This window comes from Manis javanica, chromosome 3 (genome assembly GCF_040802235.1).
Source record: "Manis javanica isolate MJ-LG chromosome 3, MJ_LKY, whole genome shotgun sequence".
Taxonomy (NCBI): Eukaryota; Metazoa; Chordata; class Mammalia; order Pholidota; family Manidae; genus Manis; species Manis javanica.
The window spans coordinates 81,549,664-81,574,872 of record NC_133158.1 but is presented as its reverse complement, the minus strand read 5'-3'; the positions used below and the strand labels follow the sequence as shown (position 1 = coordinate 81,574,872).

General features: G+C 34.1%; 1 protein-coding gene across 8 annotated transcripts in view; it reads left to right on the top strand.

Annotated features, from left to right (window-relative positions):
• Window positions 1-25,209, top strand: part of EPHA6 (EPH receptor A6) — a 953,598-nt gene that overhangs the window by 667,738 nt on the left and 260,651 nt on the right. For all 8 annotated transcript variants that reach the window (XM_073231794.1, XM_037001712.2, XM_073231795.1 and 5 more), the window contains 3 exons: window positions 8,849-8,957; window positions 12,711-12,781; window positions 15,838-15,963. In XM_073231794.1, coding sequence (XP_073087895.1) covers window positions 8,849-8,957; window positions 12,711-12,781; window positions 15,838-15,963 — 306 coding nt within the window. The remainder of the gene's footprint in view (window positions 1-8,848; window positions 8,958-12,710; window positions 12,782-15,837; window positions 15,964-25,209) is intronic.

Here is a 25,209-nt window from a genome sequence, read left to right as displayed (position 1 = left end):
TATCTTCAGGCAGTTTCTTCCCAAAAATTCTGAGTGAACTCACATCACCAGTTACTCTACTCCTGATTCTGAGTATGGATGGTAACTTGAGAAAAATATAAGCATGCTGACTGATGTCACTTTCAGCATGATCCATCCCTTGTCTCTCTCCAACTTTCTGTTCAGCCTCTTAATCTATGTCTCAGACATCTCAAAATACACATAATAACTCCAGAAGATGTGCTGTTTTGTGCCTCCATCTTTTTTATGTCACTTTTTCAAACTACAATGTTCCAATATCTACTCTTCACCTTGGTGACTTGCCAATTTACACTAATCATCCCAGATTTAGTTTAAGGCTACCCTCCCTTATAAACCTTCCTTCTCTTCTTCCCATCAAGCTTATCACCCTCCTTCTCTTCCTTCATGACCCACGCACAAACCACTATTTTAACAAAAATTTGACTATATTACAGTTAACGTTTGCATATCAATCTCCCTCACTAAAGAAAAACAACTGTAAGGACAAGAAACCATGCTTTACTTTTCTTTGTTTCCCAATCTCTACATTAGTGTTCCACACATTCTAAATGATTCATATTTTTGTTGTTTCAGAATGAATAATGAATGAATGAAAATTTCCCCAAGAATTTTTCAGAATTAAAAAAAATCAATTTATGTTTTTATTTAATCAGGATGATTCTCTTTAAATATATTTTCTATGAAAAATAGATTCTAAATAAATCTTTAAATTTACCAGTCTTATGAAATGTTTTGATCTCTAATGGCTATACATTTAGTTACAAAGCTATTTACCTCAAATCACACTAACAATTATATTATAAGCTATAACCTCAAGTGCATATATATGCCTCCCAATATGCAAATACCTACTATTTTAATATTGTGGTACATGTTGAGTAGTGTTTGAAACTGAACAATACTGATGGTAGGTCAGTGATCCAGAGAATCTGTGAAATGTGTAAGGAAATTCTATCTTATACTGGATCTAAAAAAAAGATAAAATGTATTTATGAAGACAAAAGTATTTCAACTACAAAAAAATGTTATCAAAGACCTATCTCAGCTGCTAGTAACAATATGAAATATAGACAATTACAAATTAAATCTTTGACATTTAGAATGTTAACAGTAGTTCCAGGTGTTTAAATGCCTCAATATGTTTTCTTTGTTCTTTGATATTTGTCACATGAAGCCTACCTGTCAGAGTATCTTGACCATTTATCCATTTATTAATAGACACAAGAATCTCTTTTTAAAATAAAGATAAAAAGTGTTTCATCATGCTGTACTACCTGCTTCTGCTTCTTTCTCTCTATCAAGTTGTTCCAAACTCACAGTTTCCAATTATCCCTGTGTCATTTGGCATATTTATCTGACAAGTAAATTAAGATCATCAAGAAGAGTGAATCTTGAAATCTTCTGTGTCCCAGTGTAGCCACAGTTTGATGTACTGAATTGCATTGTTTCTGGAGAAGAAGCAGACCAGTGCAGGAACGTGAAACTGTGAAATCGCTTTCTAAAAAGGTATAATCCCAGCTAAGGATCTCTACTTCAGCAGAAATGATCCATGAGGTTTGTTTCCATCCAGCTGAGAAATCACTAACTGGCTAACTTGAGTGAAACATAGAATCTCATGACAATATCTCTCTTTCTTTAATTATAAAGGTGTTTTTCCTGTTGGTAGATGGCATTAAATATTGAGTTAATATAAAAGAAACTTGTTAATACAATACCATGCCAATATACCTTCCTCTAAATACCTACTTCATTCAAAATCTAAGCAAGGACATTTGGATAAAAAGTGTAACTCACACTATTTTCTATTAGTTTATCTCTGAACAGATTAAATATGGAAATACAAATGTGTATGGAATTATATGTAACTATGTAACTGGAACATATTTAAACATTAGCATTATCAAGACATCACATATGAAAACTCTTCTTTATCCAGGGACACTTAATCCTTATATCTAGAATGTGTTCTTTATCTCTTCTTCATGAAAATATGTATTTATTTATCCTTATACAGTATAAGGCACTATATTAATCTGATGTGATATTGAATGTGATATTGAAATAAAGAAAGGGCTACTATTTCTGCCCTCAAAAAGCTGATAGTTATAATTGACATGTGCCAAAATACTGAAATCCTCAGAAAATGAGTCATTTTTAATAGTTGAAGTTTTCAGACAGAGGTTTAGACTTCAAATATTAATTATTTTAATTTTTAAATATTTTGAACAGAAATATTTTTCTAATCATGCATCCACAAACTCCAGTCATTTTAAATAAAATACCTTGGACTTGTCTCAGCACTTTTTCATTGCTGGATAATCATGTTACTATTTCAAGTTATAACTTAGTGAGTTCTTCCATACTCTTTGAATTTCATAGAACTGTTTAATCTTAAATTCCTGGCTCCCGAGTAGTGTATATTTTGGAAACTTATGTCATATTTTCAGTTTTCCCAGTTCTTGTGTCAGTCAGCCTAACAGTATTCTCAGTCATTCAACTCCTTCTCTTTAAGTATTTACCCCCGAGACTTAATTTACTTAATTTCCTTCTACTATATTATTTTGAGAACTTGTAAATTAATAAACATGTCTGAAGTAAGAATGTGAGGCATGGAAGCTGTTTTGTATGGAGTAAACTATACATTTTTTAGAGTGTGAACAGCTGTCAGATGTCTCTTCAGAGGCTCTTCTTGCCCATCCTGTTTGCCGTGGCACCAAGCACAGCAAACAGGATGGACACACAACTGAAGTTGCCATCTAGCTGAATCTAAATGCATGTGGTAAGATGGGTGTCTGAACTAGAACATAGCTGTGGAGACAGGAAATAATGACAATTAATCTAAGAAATATTTAAAACATAAGCATGATGGGATTGACGATCAACAGTAAGGCAAAGGAGGGAATGAGTGAGTACTGAGTCTAAGTTTCAGGTCTGGACATCTCTGACAATGGCGCATCCACTGTGATGGGAGGATTTTACTCTCTAGGCAATGGGGAAGACTGAATATTTTTAAATATTATTTTGAAGAATAGCTGTCTGGCCACATAATGGGGGATGGACTGGAAAGGCCATCTAATAGAAAATCATAAGCTGGCCTAGTTAAGTGAGGCCGGCCAGTGATAATAATGACAAGATATCAGACATGACAAAGATGTAACTGTGGACGTAGAGTTATAGGGAAAGGTAAACCAAAGGTGACTTCACATTTCAAGTCCAGGTAGTCAAGATACAACCTTATATACAAAATCACAGAATTGCGTTCATCTAGGAGAATTATTTCCTCAGCTTTCATTCATGTCTCACACACACTTTTCTGTCTACATGACCATATATATTGAGATTTCACAGACTGACTGGTCTCCATTATATATTACTACATCTTTATCTATGTCCCTCATTTCATAGAGTTAAACCAATCTTGATTTTAATATATGATTTGAGAAGGGAATTACTTTTCCTGAATGTTTTTTTCCTGAAATGTTTATATGATGTATTTGTAGTGCTCAGGCTCAAAAATGTTCTAGTTACATAAATGATCCCTTACATATTTATATTTTGATATTTAATATATTCTGAGATAGATTAATAGAAATGGTGTCACTTAAATTCTTTTATTCAAATATCTCTGCCTAGGCTTTGATGAAGTAGATATTTAGAGGAAAAGGTATTGGCATGGTATTAACATGTTTCTTTTACATTCACTCTATATTTGATGCCATCTGTCAACGGGAAATATGCTAAGGATTTCCTGTATTGGTTGTCAGTAAACCTTAAGATTAATTTACCAGTTACTGTCAATCCTTTGCCTTGTTTAGATTTCTGCTATGCTTTAAAAAATCACATCAGTCAAATGATGAGATATATCATTTGGAATTTTGACATTTCACAAAGATTAGGATTCATAAATAAAACATGTTAATATGAAACAAATCAAATATATATTCCAGTTCTTTTCCTGGATAGCATTTTGAGAAAATTTTATTCCAAAAAAAAATTAATGTAACTGCTGCCTTAGTAACTTTAAAAAAAATGTTCTTAGTAAAAAAGAGTTAATATTAAAAAGTTATTCTGCAGAAAATGACACAGAGTTCATTTAAAAAAGTGATTCCACTGCTAGTGACACAGAAAATAAAAGTTTTTATTCTGAAATGTAAATATAAACTAGAATACTCTTGATTACAAAGAGAAAAAAATTCATGTCTATGGAAGAAAATTCTTTGGTTAAAAAATAGTTAAACTACTTTTCTCTCATACTTTTCTAAAGACAAAAAATCTATTTTAAAAAAATATTTGGATGCCATGTAAAGAACTTAATTTTAAGAAAAACAGAAACAACTAAAGCAAATCTCACTTAATGTCATCCTGACTTATGCCAAGCACTGGCTAGGTGCTAAGTTCCTGTTCAGTAACAACTGTGCAACCCTTTTTGGATAATTGCTTCCTCTTTAAAAAGTGCCTCTTTCCAAATCATGCAATGAAATAATCATTTTAATATATTTTTATTTTCCTAAGACTACAACCTCATTCCATTAAGCAAAGAGACATTCCAAATAAACTAGTCACAAATTTTATTTCTTTCTTACCATTTTATTTCTTACCATGGATTTTATTTTTATTTTTTTCTAAAGACAGGTTTGTTCTGTGATGTTACTTATGTGTGTAAATTATATACATTTTCTTCTACAAAACTGATTAGAAATAATCTCAGGATTGAAAAATGAATAGATGGTGCTAACAGACAAGTTTTCATAACAGAGAAATTTGCAGCTATATTGTATTTTTATGGAATCCATTTGGTAGATTTTATGGTTTGTTTGTGTATCTGTTTAAATTAATCAATTATTTGGAGCCTCTACCCAAGGAAAAACTCCTCCTTCTACTCCGTCTAATACATTATATTTCCAGACTCTCCCTCTGCTGACTCAGCACCCAGGGAGGCTTATTCTCTTCCAGAGCACTCTGAAGATTCCCCTTGGTAACAATTCTTGCACATGGAATTATTTTCATTGTCTATCTTACTCACTGAATTGTAAATCTAGGAGGGCAGTAACTGTCTTTTTTGTTCATCACTGAATCCCCAGTGTCTTTCTTAGTGTCCCCCATGTAATAGGTGCTCAATAAACCTCTGTGGAATGAATTTATAAGTTCCTAACATTGGATTCACATTTCTAAGCTTAATCTGCTTAATTTGATTAAATATAGAAGTCTGTACTAGTAGCACCTGCCTTCCAAAAAGCATTATCTCCAAGCATACAGAATAATTGGATTATTTTGATGCATCATGTTGTTACTTCACATATATAGAATAGTTACCTTCAGGGTAAATCTTTTTTACATATCAAGTAGAAAGTGAGGATGTGGATTATTCCTAGATTAATATGGCATTTTCTTGCCAGAATCCTCCAATGCAAAGTAATCCTTTAATCTCTTCACTCAAACAGATATTTATTGAGCTAATACTATGTATCAAGCCCTATAGGTTGAATACTGTGTTCATTTTCTAGGGCTATAAAACAAATAACCACATATATAAAACAACAGAAATTTATTATCTCACAGTTATGGAGGCCAGAAGATAGGAAAGAATCCTTCCTTACCTCTTCCTCTTCTGGTGGCTCCAGGAATTTCTTAACTTTTAACTGCCTAACTCCAGTCTCTGCTTCTCTCTTCACATGGACTGCTCCTGTTTGTCTTTTCTTCTCTATGTAAGGACACTTGTCATTGGATTTGGGCCTACCCAGTTACACTGGCAAATTCCTTTTTTGTGGTAGGGGAGAGGCAGGGGTAAGGGTAGAAGGGAGGTCATCATTCAACTCAATACAGCTCCTATAGTGTATAAAGTTCCTACCCTCATGGAATTTTTCAGTCTAATCAAAAAAGATAGATTACACAATAGTAATTTCAATAGACATGGTAGAAATTTATTGATAAAAACAGTGCAAGGGTCTGTGCAAACATATGTCTGGGGACCTAACCAAATCTAAACAATTAGATAAAAACGTCCCAAATGTTGTGACGTTCATGCAGGAGGATTGAATAGGAATTGACTGTTAGAGAGAGTTTGGTACATTTGAAGAACTGGAAGAAATTGAGCATGGTTAGAGAACAATAAGAGATAAGTCTGGAGATACATGTTAGAGCCTTTGTAGAGAGTCTTGTTAACAAGTTAAGGGCTTTGAATTTTATCTTGAGATAGCGTCAGAGCTCTGTGATTGACCAACACTAATATGAGAAGAAATTATCCCTCTCAGGGCCAGTAACTGCAGAACAGGTGCTGGCTGTTTCTCTTATTTCCATATGGCAATCTTGTTCTCCCCAATTTGATTGCAGCCTTTAAGGGTAAGACAATATCCCCAGTACAACTGCTCTGAAAGACTGTGGCAAGGACACTTAGCTCAACATTCTCATTTTGCAGAGATGAAACCAAGGTCAAACCAGGCAATTGTTTTAGGACACACAGAAGAGCTGGGTCCGGCCAGTTTTTCTGTTAGTGAAAACGGTGGTATAAAATGCTGACGACAGTCTGGACTTGACATCTGACAAATCAAGGTTGGATTGCCAGCTTTCTTATACACAAGAGTTATGACCTTAGACAGGTATTATAACCCTTAAGTTAGGAGTAATAATAGTACCTACCAATATTAAGACTACTGTGCAGATAACTTTGGTAATGAATTGAAGCAACAAGCATAGTAGTAGAGGATCATTTACTACTACATAGCCGGTGTTGATGATGATGATGATGTTCATAATGTTTTCATTATCATCTCAGCCCCATCATCCATGGCAATTTTATTCCCACTATAAGAGTGCATCACACTATACACTCTTTCTTTCAAAAGACTTATATATTCATATATATATTATTCTCTGGAGAACTGTTTAGCATCACTAGTATAGAGGTTTAAAAACAATTTTACAAAATGTATTTTTCAAAATATAACAACTTAACAGTCTATTATCCAGTTAAAACTTTATTTGAAGCAAAGTTCATAAATATGTGATCACAAGTGTGCAAAAAGACATATTAGTAGAACTGGAAGTTTACTAAGCAATTATTTAACTTAACACAATTTTTTATAACAAGGTAATCTGATTTTCAAAATGCACGCGATTACATAAAATTTCCCTCTATCCAAACATAAATACATGAACTCAATAAATTACTTGCTATCTGGCTACTCTGAAAATATATGTTCCAGGTTTAAAACTCTTGAGTTGTATTTTACATATTTTACAAATACAGAAGTTGCTAAGTAAGTAATATTTTATTTTTAAATGCCATCTTCTTTATCTTTAAAAAGTTAATGTTTTCTGTAACATCTATCCTTTGCAATTTGTTATTCAATAATTTTCAATGTGAAAATGTGACATTTCAGAGTATGTATTAATTCCCATGATATCAGTGCTATTTTGAAGATTAAGAAATTCAGTGAGGATCTAATAAAAAATCTTCAGCGCTGTTTTTTGGATAAGATGCAAGTATTTAACTTGACTCTGCACGGTTCTGAGCTAAAACTCAACATTGAAATACATGGTTGAAATAACCTGTATTAAATCATGGTGATTAGAATCTAATCACCAAGATTTAATAAATTTCTTACTGAAAACTGAGCATGAATGACTTTTGTTTTTATTTACATTTGGATTTCTTAAAAGCCTCTTAAATGCTGTAACTAGTTTCTTACTGACTCAACAATAGCATTTAAGGTTCTGATATTCTCTAGTAAATATGTGATTTTTATGAGGAAGTTATTACTGCGAATATAAATTTATATACAGTGTATTGCATACTTGATTCTCAGAAAAAGATGTACTTCTTGGAAGTCTTAAAGAACTCAAGTCCAATAAATTATGAAAATAAAGTGGTTTGCTTTGCAGTTAAATTCTTTGACTCAATTTTCTGCTTATAATAGTTAGGTTAACAGATGTTTTTATAGTAATCAAAATAAAAACAAGGTTTATTCAGGATAAGGGATATTATAAGGGACTAATTGATTTGATGTTTTACAATATTGGTAATTGACTGAATTATTACTTCAAGTAACAGCTTGAAGAAAGAAAAAATGAGACAAAAATCTAAAGCCTAAATTCTGGCAATATTCATGTGTGAATTTGGGCAGTTTAACTTCTCTGGGTCTCAGTTTCCTTACCTCTGTTATTACACAGTTGCCCATATTCCATCCAGTAAAAATTGTATTAGATCATAACTTTAGAATACAGAGAATGAGAAGTGCTAATGAACTAATTGAACTAGTATATTTTAAAAGATTCCGGAAAAAATTAGTGAAGCATGCAGCCCATGTAGTTTCAGTACAGTTTTGTCAATGAAAGAAGCAATGTGTTCTTTTCTTTTATTCAAAAAAGGAATCTTTAATGTCATTTGAAAAATAACTGTCAAACATCTGCGCACCTATTCCGTATCCCCTTGTGCTGTAAAGGTGGGTATTCATAACTTTAATGTTTGATTTAAGCTCTGTGAAATATAAAAAAGGTCATTCCTAAAACTAATTATACAACAATCTTCTCCCACTTTGCAGAAACAGACAAAACAGTGTATAAAGTCTGTTGGCCAGCATGTTTAAGGAAATTAGTTAGCAAGACCCACCTACTTTATTGGTATTTTTGTGAAAAAAAAGAAGGTTTTGTTGTGATCTGGATTGTTAGCCCTTATTTTGGGTTTGCATCCTAGATGCCAAACAAAAGGCAAATGTGGTTGGTTTTTTTGATATCCATTACTGCACTTTCAAGCATGTACTAGGATGTAAAATAACTTTAGTAGTGAAATGTCACCCAGAGAAATTTTACTATTGTATCTGTGTTTCAGCTTCTGACATGGCGGCGGAGCAGGGGCAGATTCTCGTGATAGCCACTGCAGCTGTTGGGGGATTCACTCTCCTCGTCATTCTTACTTTGTTCTTCTTAATCACTGGGAGGTAACTGAAGCATGCCCCATTCTCTCCAAGATTATGAGTAAACATTTCTTTTTATATACTGTGTATACAAATGCTTTTAAATGTAACAAAGCACACCTGAGAGCAAACAGGATCAGGGCAGGTTCTGCTCTGACAGTGAACTTTATGTGACAGCAGGACCTTGATGGCTAGTTCTCTGTATCAACAGGTCCCTGAGTATGGAAGCAGCCAAACGCTTGATAAAAACACTTTGAAACCTACAAATGATAAATTCTTACTCAACAAACTGCTCCTGAGTTTATCCTTACTACAATTAAATTACACCATGAAAGAAATTTTTCCTGGGAAAAATTAATTCAACACAGATATTGAACAATTTGTATAGAAGTTGTTTATAAACTTAGTGTTATAGATATGTGTCATTTTTATCCATTAAATATTGAAAGTATCTATATTAGAATGATATAACCTGGTTTATAAATCCAATATTTCTCCACTTTAAAGTAGTATGGGTTAAAAATTTTAAGTAACAAAAAGTTTAACATAGCAAAAGATCTAGATATGAATCCTGACTAGCTGACCAAAATGTTTCACCCATCAAAACCTTGTATTTATCTTTTTACACAGATTTAGTGTGATAATGCATTAAAACCATGTATTGATTTTTAGATATATTGGATTGTTACCAGGGACCAGGTAACTAACAATACAGAGAAGTGATTGCAGATAACATGTATGACATTATTAAAAGAGCAAGTGTTATTTCTTATTTAGCATTTAACATTAGGCCATGACTTTTGTCAGAAATCACGAATATTTTTCAGATCATATTTTCATTCCTACAAGGGGAAAAATATTCCTTCTAGATTATCAATAGGCACACAAAAGTATAGCTTGAGAATTTTCTGGATAATTGGAAGCACATACATACTGCAAAATAAGCAATGTCATGATTTGAAACTGTAGTAAGAATGCTGGCCAAATAGTACACATCCAGGCTACACCAGCTAATGTATGCCTTCTCTACTGGAAAACCTCAATGTCTGATAATGATCAGAAATAGCAAATAGCTACTTTCAGGGACAATCGTTCAGTGAGCACCTTTGTTTTATTCATTTTTAAATCTCTACCTACATTCCAATATTTTATAAAATTCATTAAAAAATTATGGAGGATATACATGTATGAAAAATTATTATCTATAATTTTGACAGCAAACTAAAGGTATAGGTCAGTAAGTTGACAAGTACTTACAAGACACTTACCTAGGGTGTGTCCCTGACAAAATGTAACTGCTGCCTGTTAAGGGTATATCAGATTTAGTTGTAACAAACCCACTTTTACAGAACTTATTAGGGAACAAAGAAACACATGAATATTCTAGCATGGTTGAGTTGAAATGGTGATTTCTTTATGAAATTAGTTGTATAAAAGGCACATTTATCGCTCTTTTAACTTAAAATATTCATGTGTATAAACAGACATGGTATCGTCATATAATAGTGTCTCAGAGTCTCCTGCTTCGAGCAGCTGATTAGCTGATTGGAGACTGCTAGCTATAGTAATAAAAAAAAGATAAGAGAAAAATGCAAGAAATAATGATAAATTCATCCTAATAACAAGTATTAGTTTAGGTGTACCATGGCACCACCAGCAGCTACTATTGCCCAACCCTCTCCTATTTCTCTCTCCCTTTGCGCGTGCTAACCTCTGACAACTCGATGCCACTATCACAGCTTTGATACATGCAACTTTTAGAGTGGACAGAAGACAAATTTTGGATTCTTTATACCAACTAATTAGTTAGGTCAAAAACAAAATACTCAGTACCAAAGCCTACAAATACCAAACATGACCTACAAATCCTTAATCACTAGCAGGACACAACTGTTCATAAAATAAAAACAAAACCCTATATATCCTGGTAGAGGTCTAAGCTTGTTTGTTAAAAAAAAGGTTAGAGTTCTGATTGATCCTAAGACTTTCTTTCAAGAACAGGGATTAAAACAAGAGTGATGGCAAAGAAAGGGAAAAAAAGAAAAAGAAAAATATCAGTGTGAGAGGGTTAAAGGTGAAGTCTGGTAAAAGGAAAGAAGAGAGCAAAAGCATTTGGTACATAACAAGTCACAATGATAATTTGGTTAAATTTAAAAACTCAAAATGCCAACACTGCATGGGTTGCTACATGTTTGGCAAACCTTATTAGAAAAATGTTAAGTAGAATAATAATATTGTATTTTCATTGCCATTTGTAACATAAGTGCTATATTGTGAATTTGGGGTCATTGATATCTTGATAATACTCTATCCTGGGGCACATAATTTAAAGACAATCAGTTTGGAGCCTAGAAAGATTATTCAGTTATTAAAGTATAAGGTGATAGTAACTCCACAGACACAAATTGTATCATGTCAACTAGACTGTGGTAATTGTGATATGATGGTAATTTGATTGAGAAATATTCTCATTTTCTAAATTGAAAGTTTTTTTAAAAAAGTTTGGGGTGCTTTAAGTATGGCTTTATTTCAACAGCAGTGTCATATTTATCCCCAATTTTAAAAAATGCCTCTAACTTTGTAATGTAAGTTGATTAAATGGTGCTTTATTTGATAGTGAATCAATTTATGGCAAAATTGGGTGTAATTTTTAAGTTTGTAGAACGTGAATTAAGGCCTTATTTCCTCAGAATATTTCAGCAAAATGATTTTAAGTAGAACATACACATATGGAAAAGCATTTCACTAAAATATCAGAAAATATCATCTTGATACATAAATGGTACAAACAAAAGAAGACATTACAGTCATTTTAGGCTAATTTTGACCTAATAAACTTGAGGCATGTGTTCAAATGTGAGAGGGTTAAATGTTATCTTTATTTAGGATTCCTGAAGCTGACTTTGAATACCACTGAAAAAGAGAATTTAGTGATGAAGAAAAATTTGTACTAAATTATTTTCAGCTTTCAATTTCCATGTTTATGAATTTATATAACATCAGAAATTGCTTTAACATTTGACATCCTAGTAAAGACAATTTCAATTATATAACATTAAAATAATCATTGTGAAGTATCTCGCAAGCACTCTGGCATGGGAGGATTCATAGGAAATTATTTTATTAAAACTGTAAGACATTTCTGAATACTCAATTTGCTATAGGATTTGAGGAAAAATTGACATTGAAAGATGGATTATGTACCACAGATGTATTCTGTTTAGCCATTTATAATTAGCAGTTTGATGAGCTGTTCCAGCACATGGATGTTGATGGATTTATTTGTGTTGAAGGAGTCCTGGGAGAGAAGCACCTGCCTCTCTGAAGAACGTGATTATCCTGAGAAAAAAATACACATACCTCCACCAAATTTGACATTAAAAAACCATTCTGTTTAGCACTTAAACTAGAAGACAGTTGTCTAAATGCCTCCGATTCTGACAAAAAAGTTTTCATTTTGACTTTTAATGTTTTTCACCAACTATAGCTATTAGAAGTCATGTAAGGAAGGACATGATGGTTGTTGCTGATTGTAAAATATTTTCTAAGATTCCTAACATTTGTATCAACCAATCCACTTAAGAGTTTTATTCTTATCTGGGGTTAATTTTGGTGTATACAAAAAACTTGCTATGGGGTATTTTCACATGTTATAAAGAAGTTCTTCAAAGTGGTCTTTATGATAAGAACTTTGTCCATGGGTGAAATGTTCTTAATTGATTCTCGTTCTCATCCAGCATAATTGTAAAAATATTATTCTGTTTCCCTTTTTAAAAGGTGCCAATGGTACATAAAGGCCAAAATGAAATCGGAAGAAAAGAGAAGAAACCACTTACAGAATGGGCACTGTAAGTAAATGCATTGTCTCTTCCATTATTTTATCTGTTCCAGCATTTAAAGAGTTCATTCTGAACTTGTATCCATTGAATTGAAAAAACCCAAACACAATTCACTTCCAACCTTTCAGCATTATGACTTTTTTTCTGGTTTCCAGGTTTGCTAGTGGAAATTGCACCTGCTTCTCATTAAATGATATTACTTTTTCCCTAATGCTGCTTGCTGGAAAACACGACAGACTGAATACGCTAAAAACAAACGATGACTGATTACATCTAGCTATTTACCACTCACAATGGTTCCAGAATGTGAGTTGGTTTTATTTAGTGGAGCATTAGTCATAGAAATATTAAGGAATCCTTTTTCCTTCTTGTAGGAACTGTCATTTAAACATATAACAAATCAATTTACAATTCATTAATGCTAAAAAAGAAAATCAGCTCTTTAACTCTTAGAATATGTATGAAATCCTTCAGCTGACTACAAGGTTATATTCATTTGAAGGAGCTCTTCCCAAGCAAGTTATAATTACCACTATAGTTGGTTTGATAATTGCCACCCTCTCCTCCCCAACGCCCACCTCCACCTCCACCTCCAAATGGCAAACTACTTTGTCAAGACAGTTTCTTTGTCATGAGACGCTGAATTAACAAAAAAGGATGTTCTCTAATTAACTGCAGTATAGAGATAATATGTGAGGCAAATTGTTTAACTATTTAAATTCATCTTCTGCTTCTAATTGAGCAAAAGGAATGAGAGACTTTTCTATCTATATCACCTTCTGGGAGAGGGAAAGAATTAAAGCGAGGAAATTATACATTAGACAGATGGCTTTGGGCTTTTTCTAAGGCTTACATGACTTCTCAAAGTATGAGAGCATCTGCACTAGAATGTTCCACCCTCACTCACCAAAGTTCTGACTCAGAAGGTCCAGGGTAGGGCCAAGACATACACATTATTAGTAAGGTCTCCCAGGTTGTTATTCGGCACAGTAAATTTGAGGCTCACTACACTGAAGGAAGAGAAAACCGAAACAGCCACTACCAGGTATAGGATGAGCTGTGAACACTGTAAACAGATGTGGAGACTGGGATCCAGACACCTGGACAGATGACTTATGCTAAGCAACCTTAAGATTCACTGCAGGCATTTAGTCCTGAAATGCGGTGGTGGGGTGGGGGTAGATGTTCCTGAGGTATTTATCATCTGTTTCCAGCTAGAGTTTAGTATAAACTTAAACCAGATGGGCCCAGCAAGAAGCAATGAAAATAACCCGAGGCACCCAAGGAGATCGAAGATAAAAAACTGATGTTCAAGAAGACATGGATAAGTTAAATAAGTAACCAGATAGTCAAAATAGGAACTTGATTTATTTTCCCCTAAACTACATATATTGTGTTTAAAGAAAAAAATGATATTAACTAATCAATTTATTCTGTAGAAATGTGTTTCACCTTAAATAATTGAAAGGTTGAATTGTTCAAATCATGTAATGAGTTAATTAATGATATATTTTGTCTGTGCCTAAAGTAATGTTATTAACATGACCATATATCCAGTTAGATACCCCTAATAATCTAATAATAGGCACTGGATTTAGCTTTAGTATTCAGTCTGAAATCACAATTTCAACTTCAACTAAGTTGCAAAAATATCGTATAGAATATGAATGAGAATTACAGGTTATCTGTTCTCCTTTCCTCCAATCTAAATTTGGGGAAGTGAAGAAATGCCTAACATTTCAGAATCATTGTCACGTCTAAGTATACCCAGAAATATGCTTTCCTGGTGCTACTTTGAGAAATATTAATCTTTTCTAGGTACATATCCAGTACTAGGAGGCAGGAGGCAAAAAAAAGTAGTAAGAGAAGCCAACAGGCTGAGAATGCAGGAAGCAAATTACTGCTGCTAATGGGCTTTTCATCACATCCTCTAAACTCACTTCATTACCTTCTGTTTGTTTGCGTTTGAGTTTCCTTGTAAAAGCATGTTTCTGAGGAGACCTGGACAACACTTAACTCAGGGTATTGCATGGCTTCCAAAATCTAAGAAGCAGCAAAACCCAATACCCCTCCACTATGCCACAAATTTTCATTGATCTTTTAATCACACTCTACTAATTCACACTCAGTAAAGATAATGTATTTTAAAAGACAGATGTGTAAGAAATGATCCCCTGTCCTCCAGGAGTTAGCCACTCTCAACATGAAAAACAGAAACCAATGAACGAGACAAAGGAATATCCACAGACAGTATGCGACTTCTTTGGATATTGAAGAAGTTGCAAATGAATATGCAATCACATATTCAAATCTTCCAGCCATCCTTATTCATCATCCTAACTGCCTATGGGATGTGAGCAATCCAGCCCCATCAGAGAAGAAGTAGCAGCTGTACAGCCAGTGATCAGATTTGGGTCTTTGATTCCCATCCTTCCCTCCAGAGCAGACAGGGAGTCCTCTCCAGGACCTTGTATACAGTCTGGCCATGGAGCAACTAAAAAAACACCGGAAAGGGCTATTATCCATTGTCATTCTCTGTAACTGTGCTGTGGGATCTGTTCTTTACTGCCTGAGAGTTTCTGGAAAGGGAGAGACCACAGGACTGAGGCATGAGTTCAGGAAAACCTCGTGCCTTAGAGTACAAAGGGTCCAGGAGGAACCTTGAAGGGCTTGTTTGTTGTGGGAGTGGTTTATCTGTTGTTTTCCCCATGCCCAGAGCTAGATCAGATGTGAAGTGTATGGGTTGTTAGTTGGTAAGTGAACAGATTCAACTTTTTACAGAAATATAATAATCTTGTGTTTTCTGGAACCTGTCCACTCACTCTCTATTAAAACTACCAGGTCATTTTACATCAACAAGTAAATAATTCCACGTACTCAACACTTTAGTGGTGGAAGTGGGTTTGGGAGGTGGGGGAGAGGAAGAGGACAGGAAGAGAAAAGAGTGAATTTAAGTAATTAATAAGAATGACCACTTCAGTATGTCATTCCCCATTTTAAATATTCACAAGATGTGGAATTACTACAATACCTTTAAACTAAATCAGTCTTTCATTTTGTTGCAGTACGCTTCCCAGGAATTAAAACTTACATAGATCCAGATACATATGAAGACCCATCACTAGCAGTCCATGAATTTGCAAAGGAGATTGATCCCTCAAGAATTCGCATCGAGAGAGTCATTGGGGCAGGTAAACATATAATACACTTTTGAAGATAGGATTCCTTAATGGTTTTATAACTGGTTTATTAACATATTTTAAATCTTAGCAGTTTTAATCACTGAAAGAATTTAAGAAATGAAAAGTAAAATTATCTTATATGTATAAAATGTTGTTCTTAAAAATATTGTAAGTGCCTAAATTCATTTTTCAAACATGGAGAAAATTCATAGAAGTTTTTTTAACATTCTGTAGCCTTCTTTCAATACAGAGATAAATTATAATGAAATTAAAGTAATTCTGGAATTTATTTTGTAAATGCAACTTCAGGAGTTTTTCAGGTTAATACAGATTTACTCAAGCCCCAATATCTGTAGACATACATGATAATTAGTATTCATATTGATGATGTTGAGGCTTTGCATGATCCAGAAATCTTCTGAGAATCAGTGAGGATAAAATTAGATTCAAAACAGTTTTATATCACTTTAATACAAATTAGTAATTTTCCCTATGTACAGTGTTCAAACACTAAGAACACTATTTTATTCACCTATTCTGGATAAATACAAGTTTATTGGGAATCAACTCCCAAGAATTTGTACTGTATATCACTCTGTATGCAGGCACTAGGCAGTGTAACAAAGAAACTGCAGAATATTCATTTCTCTCTCCAGTCCTGATGCAAGGTGAGTAGACCATGCTGAGAGGAGCTCTAATTCAGGAGGTCTTGAAAGAACTTGAGTTCCTTCTACTTTGTGCTCTGCCTACCCCTAGTGTGCCATCCTCCTCTGAATGGTCACAGCTGGGACACCAGCACATCTTCCACCTGTGGAAATAACAAGAAATAGGTTCCGTCTCCTTGTCTTTGTCTCTAAAGCAGTAACCTGGAAATTGCAAACATGTCTATTCATATTTCAATGGTCCAAATACAACCACATGAGCACACTTACATGCAAGAGAGCTTGGAAATAGGATGTCTCTCTGGGAAGCTACATATGCAGCTAAAAAGGGGAAAGGGGAAGTATTACTAAACAGAGAATGGAAACTGTGTCATGAAGGCAGGTATGCACCTTCTCCAGATTCTGTCTATTGTGTAATCCTTTGTACAGAGCAGAACATACCAAAGCATGACCATTCCAGGTATGTCTTTGCAAAGGCTAAGAGAAAGCAACTGATTATGCTTTGTCCCTTCTAAAGCTCTTCATCACCAGAAGGTCCAGCTACACAATTTGCAGGGACCAGTGCAAAATTAAAATGTAGAGTACCTTAGTAAAAAGTTGTTAAGAATGGCAAGACCATGACAACAGGGCATTAAACAAGTGGCAGGGCCTTATAAACTCAAGGCCGTGCAAGTCCAGGCCCATTAAGCTCACCCTGTTCCCCAGGTACAAAGAGAATGAGAACTAACTCATGAATTCCAGGGACATTTCAAGACAATCATTCTATTTTGACTTCATGCCTTATACACAGTGTACCAGTTCATCTCCTACAAAGCCAGGTCTCCCTCTAAAAACTTACTCAAGGGCCCTATTTAATCCTAATGGTCACAGCCAAGACACACTCAAGCTGCTTTACCAGAAAGACTGAGAACCTGGAATGAAACCAGATTATCTATCCTCTTCTGCTGAACATTAAGCACATCAATGGCATTAAGAGCATAATTCTAAAAAGTGAGCATTATATTCATTTAGTTTGGGGGTTCATTTACTTAAGATGGGAGACAGAGAGGAGAAGAGGTTGAATAATTCCATTGCACACTATATTTGGCTTTCTTCCACTGGCCCCAAGAAAAAGTGGTCTCCCCTTTTACACTTCAGTGTTCAATATGCATGTAGATACAGTGGAAACATTTTCTGTTGTAGCCTTTTGTGCATAAATTAAATGCAAGAGTCTGAAATCACAATGTTGAAAGATAATATCAAATATCTGAAATATAAAAAAATTAATTTTTTTCTTTAATTTTGGGGTTTTTTTCTAACCAAAATATAAATTTTACCCTAGAAGTACAAGAGATACTGACAAAGCAAACAGTAACCATTAAATAAATTATTTTATTATCATATTCCCCCTAATAAGTCATAATTGAAATCCTCTCATTTGGCATAGACAGAATATCTAAATCATGTAGTCAATGCTGTAAGTCTGTGTTTGTTTTTTATATTTTTTCTTCTATGACTATTTCAACTTTGGCATAATATGATAAGTGTCCTTTTACTGTCTTTCTTGAGAAAAATCATTAAAACAAAAATGCTCTGTGAGACAAAACTGTGGTAACATAACTTACCTCTTTGTGTCCCTGGCCAGTACTACCCTGTTAATGAACCCTGCTAGGTCATGTTCCCAAGACTCTTATTAGTGTGTGGAAAAATAGAGATTTTTTTATCATGAAGTAGAAGTGTGGATATTTCCACTAGCAGCAGTGTGGAAAAAGCATTGCTAAGTCAAACTAAAGAAAAATTATGGAGTTGTATAACATCGATAACATAAATGCACACCTGGTTACTGGCCCTACTTTTAACTATAATTTCCTTAGGTTACCTCATAATCTTTATTTTTTCCCCACGTGCTTGATTGTTTCTTCTCAGACTCCACCTCCTCCTCATCTGTGTGCATTAGGCATTCCCTTAGAAGTGTAAAGTAAATGACTTAGGTGGCAGTGTAGATGCTAGACAGAGGTAGGGTGGAATGTGGGAGATGAGAGAGTGGCAAGATAGTGGGTCCTAAAATATTCAGGTGAAAATCAGGAAAACAATTACATTCACAATGGCATCAAAAAGAACAAAATACCTAGGAATAAACCTAACCAAGGAAGTGAAAGACCTATACCCTGAAAACTACAAGACACTCTTAAGAGAAATTAAAGAAGACACGAACAAATGGAAACTCATCCCATGCTCTTGGCTAGGAAGAATTAATATCATCAAAATGGTCATCCTGACCAAAGCAATATACAGATTCAATGCAATACCTATCAAATTACTAACAGCATTCTTCAATGAACTGGAGCAAATAGTTCAAAAATTCATATGGAAACACCAAAGACCCCAAATGGCCAAAGAAATCATGAGAAGGAAGAACAAAGTGGGGTGGGGGGGATCTCACTCTTCAACTTCAAGCTCTACTACAAAGCCACAGTAATCAAGACACTTTGGTACTGGCACAAGAACAGACCCACAGACCCATGGAACAGAATAGAGACTCCAGATATAGACCCAAACATATATGGTCAATTAATATATGATAAAGGAGCCATAGACATACAATGGGGAAATGACAGCCTCTTTAACAGGTGGTGCTGGCAAAACTGGACAGCTACATGTAAGAGAATGAAACTGGACCATTGTCTAACCCCATACACAAAAGTAAATTTGAAATGGATCAAAGACCTGAATGTAAGTCATGAAACCATAAAACTCTTAGAAAAAAACATAGGCAAAAATCTCTTGGACATAAACATGAGTGACTTCTTCATGAACATATCTCCCCAGGCAAGGGAAACAAATGCAAAAATAAACAAGTGGGACTATATCAAGCTGAAAAGCTTCTGTACAGCAAAGGACACCATCAATAGAACAAAAAGGTACTCTACAGTATGGGAGAATATATTCATAAATGAAAGATCTGATAAAGGGTTGACATCCAAAATATATAAAGAGCTCATGCACCTCAACAAACAAAAAGCAAATAATCCAATTAAAAAATGGGCAGAGGATCTGAACAGACAGTTATCCAGAGAAGAAATTCAGATGGCCAAAAGACACATGAAAAGATGCTCCACATCGCTTTTCATCAGAGAAATGCAAATTAAAACCACAATGAGATATCACCTCACACGAGTAAGGATGGCCATCATCCAAAAGACAAACAACAACAAATGTTGGTGAGGTTGTGGAGAAAGGGGAACCCTACTACACTGCTGGTAGGATTGTAAATTAGTTCAACCATTGTGGAAAGTAATATGGAGGTTTCTCAAAAAGCTCAAAATAGAAATACCATTTGACCCAGGAATTCCACTCCTAGGAATTTACCCCAAGAATTCAGCAGCCCAGTTTGAAAAAGACAGATGCACCCCTATGTTTATTGCAGCACTATTTACAATAACCAAGAAATGGAAGCAACCTAAGTGTCCATTGGTAGATGAATGGATAAAAAAGATGTGGTACATATACACAATGTAATATTATTCAGCCATAAGAAGAAACCAAATCCTACCATGTGCAACAACTTGGATGGAGCCATAGGGTATTATGCTCAATTAAATAAGCCAGGCAAAGAAAGACAAGTACCAAATGATTTCACTCATATGTGGTGTATAAGAACAAAGAAAAACTGAAGGAACAAAGCAGTAGCAGAATCACAGAACCTAAGAATGGACTAACAGTTACCAAAGGGAAAGGGGTGGATGGGTGTGAAGGGAGGGATAAGGGTGGGGATGAAGAAAGGAGGCATTATGATTTGCATGAATAATGTGGGGGTGAGGGGCATGGGGAGCCCTGTGCAACACAGAGAAGACAAGTAGTGATTCTACAGCATCTTACTATGCTGATGGACAGTGACTGTAATGGGGTTTGTTGGGGGGACTTGGTGAAGAGGGGAGCCTAGTAAGCATAATGTTCTTCATGTAATTGTAGATTAATGATACCAAAATTTTAAAAAATTGTCAGGTAAAAGATATGTAAGTTTGATTAGGGCATAAAGAGTAGCAACAGAGAGGAATACCTAGAGTCATAGTTCATTGCTCAGGATAAATCTACAAGCTCTAAATGGTTTTTGGCAAGGAAGTAATTAAGAGCTGTCCTGGGCACTGTCCAGGGTAGTGAGATCTCTAACTCCATGCACAGAATGGCCAGCAGAGTCAGGTTACATGAAGACAGCAGGTGTGATTACTAGCCTTCTGAATTCTGGGGTTCCTTTGGTGTGATTAGATTTTGAATGAAAGAATAAAAGCTGAGGATTTAAAGCCTGGATTTACCTACAAGCTCATGCTTTTGATTCAGATCTACTTCAGCTGAGGGTGAACAGTCCAGTTTGAATAGTCCCCAGAATGACTCTAATTTGGGAGTTTGGTTGAAACAGTGCTTTGGAGTCAAACGAATTGGAGTTCAGGAGTGATTCTGCATGTTTTCACATGTATGATCTTAGCCAAACTACATCCCTCTGAGCTTCAATTTCCTCATCTGCAAAAGTGGCATATACCACCTCCCTTCTGGAGTTTTTGTTAGGCTTAACTGATATTTATGTGTAAAAAAATCCCTGGCATCCTGTACAAGGAATGAAATGAAGCATCCTGACCTTTCCCCTTTAGTGTGTTTTATTGTTAAAGCCTTAATATAAATAGATATTACACTTGTGAAACCAAATTCCAACCTTTAATAATGATAATGCTTACCCTATTCTTTTTTTAACTTCTTCACTTTGGAGATTATTCAATTCTACTGATGATGGTGGTGAATACTTATTTTTTATTCAGCACCTACTTGGCTTGGCTCAATGTTAAGTACTTACCATATATTATCTCATAAAATCATCATAATAACCCCATGTTGTGGGTATTATCCCCATTTATAGATGAAGAATGAGGTAAAGAAAGATTTAGTGGCTTGCTCAAGGTCATGAAACTAGGTAGGAGACCTAGAATTTAAACTCAGTTGTGACTGACTCCTCACACTGTCATTCTTAACCACTGTTATATTGTATCTATGCTATTATTCATCTTATTTTTCCTCAAACCAGAAGATTTTCTGTGTCCATAAAAGGTATCAAAATGTGCTTTAAAAATGAACAATTCCCAATTTTAAATATCTTATTGTTTAAAGACATTAAATATTTTATTGAAACCAGAATTTTAATTGAAAGACAATCAGGAAATCATTTTGATGAAAGAATATTGAATATCTTATTCTGATGGAAATTTAGAGAATAAATGTATTCTATGGAGAAAAGAAAACCAAAGTCTAAAGAAGAAATTACAGAGAGATACACAATTTAGAAATAACTGTAGTAAATACAGTTTTATTAATGTTTTATTATTCATGAAAATGTTTGAGAGTTTGTAGACATAAAAGTCCATTTATATTCTTTTAGGATTTCAAATGTTACATTTGTTTTGTATATGAGCTCAAAAATTATATAAAGCCCACAAACTCCCAAATCATAAAATGTAAGAATATTGGATAAATATGAGGAATTTGCAAATATGAAAAAAAATTTTTAATCCTGAAATTAAAATGTACAAAGCTATTTCTGAGACCAAAGAGATAATGCTTCAAATAAATAAAAAGAGCAAACAGTTAAGAATTTTTCATGACAGGATAGGAGGGTTGGGGTGAGGGGAGGACTTTGATTTGTCCACTTGACACCATGCAAAGCTGTTATTTGCTGCTGCTTCCCTGGGTTTTGCTCCAAAGAACAGATGTCATTCTAATGCCAATATTGTCAAATTCCACTTATTGTTTGAATTTACTTTTCTAAAATTTTCCCCCTCCTTCTTAAATAAAAGTATATCTTGCTAGAATATTAAAAACCCTAATTCAACTAATGGTATTATTCACAGTAACTAGTATCTTTGAGCAATAATTTATCAATGTAATTCACATTAACTGTCTCAGAGGAAATTAGTAAATGTGATGTTAGTACAGTAAGTAGCATATTTTCTGTTAAAAATGAATTATTTCCATGTTTCTATTGGGAAGACATAATATATAACCATCAACTATTTCTTAAATTAGTTTTTAAAATATGACTCCAAAAGGGCCACATTAAAATGTGAAGAAAGAAAAAGAATGGAAAATGATATCACACCTAATCCATGATATTTCTTAACACATACACTGAAAAATGTTTATTAAGATAGTTAATATCTACTTATAAAAGGCACTGTGCTAATTAGTTTTTCATATTAGGTCTTAAATCTCATCAGAGACATATGTCTTCAGTCTGTCTGCCACAGCCTTTGTCCTGGGATTTTCAACTTTATAACCATCCAAATATAGTGTGAAAAATCCATAGAAAATTAAATTTATCCAATGTGTAGGCTAAGAGGCTAAGAACATACATACACACACACACACACACACACACACATACGTATTCTTAAAAATCCTTGTACTGTAAACTTTACTTTTTTTAAAAATGAGTTTTCTAGGATACCTTTCTTTTATCATTTGATCACCATTCTATATAATGGTGACAGCTTATCTTTGTTCATCAATACAGGCCTGAATTTCCATAAAAATGCACATTTCCATTTAAATGAAGTGAGGAGCTCTGTTGCATAGGAGACTATCAAAATCTATCTCCTTTGACTTATTGCATCATAAAATGAAATGCTGGGGCCAGAGGACTGTAAAACTGAAATTCCTAGGCTCAAAGAGCCAAGTCATATTAGGGTAGAATCATTATATTACATATATCTTGAGAGATCATGAGAAAACTGGTAAACTGAATTTTACTCATGGGCTGGAAAAGGTCATTGAAAGGCTATCCCTTTTCAGGGCATGCTGAACCTAAAACCATTATAAGAAAAAACTTACCTAACAGAGTATCTGTAATTTTAAAACATTATTCCATTGAAAAATCATTCTTGTGCCTCTAAGCCCATAGGGCACCCTCCTTATGTTTGACCTTCCCTCTTTCCCTAGTCTCAGTGGAAATGCATATCTCCCTGTCATTCACATTCTATCCTTTTATCTATACAAAACTCATTATTGCCTCCACTTCTCTTCTCCTGGCTTAGTGTCACCGTATTTTTTCTCTTCCTAGAAGAGTGCAGGAAGTTTTAACTGCTGGTCTCTCAGCAATCATCTGAAGGTAAAAGAAAGTCAAAAGGACAACAAAAAAGATATAGAAAGTGAATGTCAAACCAGTGATTTATTTGGTTCTGTTACTGCCATCTTGTTTGAGATCAGAGGTGCATGTGATGATGGGCAAGGCAAAATGCCTACTTAATGTGCCTCTGCAAATACTCCTACCATCCCCCGGTGAACCTTTCCTCTCTACTCGAGAATTTATTCTATTTTAGTTATATTAAAGACACTCTCTTGTCCCTTTTTTTTTTTGCTCATCTAAAGCTGTATTATATTTTCTTGCTATATGACAGTGAGATATGTAGTCAGTATCCCAACTATGGTTTCATAGTTCACTTTTTATGAGAAGAAACTTGTATCTTGTATTTATGTCCCATTTACCTCTATATTTAGATGAGATGATCTTATCAAATGTAAGTTTTGTTCTTGTCCATTAATTTAAAGGATTTGTGGTACAGGTCAGATTAATATCCTTTTCTATTTTTGAAAACTCCTTTGTCCAACCTACAGACTGAAAATAGGATCAACAACAGATTCTAGCAAGACTGCCTTTACTCAAGAATTTCATACTTTCTAAATCAAACGGTGTATTGAAAGATGGGCTATATCTATTCCCCTTGGACATTTTGAAATGAACAAAAAAAAACAGACTGAAGGCAGACAGACTCAGCTTGTAAAATAACCTTGCTATTAATTCACTCAGTGACCTTCAGTAGTTTAGTAATCTTTGAGAAATTTGGTTTGCTCATCAATAAAATGGATTCATAAGTATAATAAATGCTGCCTTGCAGGATTTATGTAAGGATTAAAGATGACATATATTGAGGGTCTGTCACTCAAGAGACACTCAAAGAAATGTAGAAACATGACAATTAGGTTAAAAATAGAGTTTTTATATTTAGTTGAGATGGCTAAGAAAAATGATATTTCATGGCCAACTTTCAAAATACTTCATGATATAAATATCAACCCATGAAGAATTTCAATGTGTAGGTAACTGGAATGATATCTATGATTTTCAGTGTTAGTTGAATATTAGTAATGAAAAATTAAGCTTAATTTGTTGTCAGTACATTAAGAGCTACACCCTTATCCACAAATTCTTTTCTTTTTTCTTTTTCTTTTTAATTAAACAAACTCAAAACTTAATTTTTCTTGTATCTGGTGAGGTTATATTTACATATGTATTTGGCTTTAAACTTAAGCCATATCAGTTTAGCAAAAGAAAATTTATTTTAATATCTTAATGTGAAACCATTATTAACTAGTCTTACCAATTTATTCCTGGCATATCTAACAAATCAGTAGGTTAATTTATCAGAAATAGAACTATGTATCAATTTAATAGACTTTAATTTTATTTACTTACATTTTAGCACTCTGCATCTTACTTTGGGCTTTTAGTACACATTTATTATCTCACATATACATTTTCCCAATTTTGCAAGTTGCCTCATAGAAGTTGTAT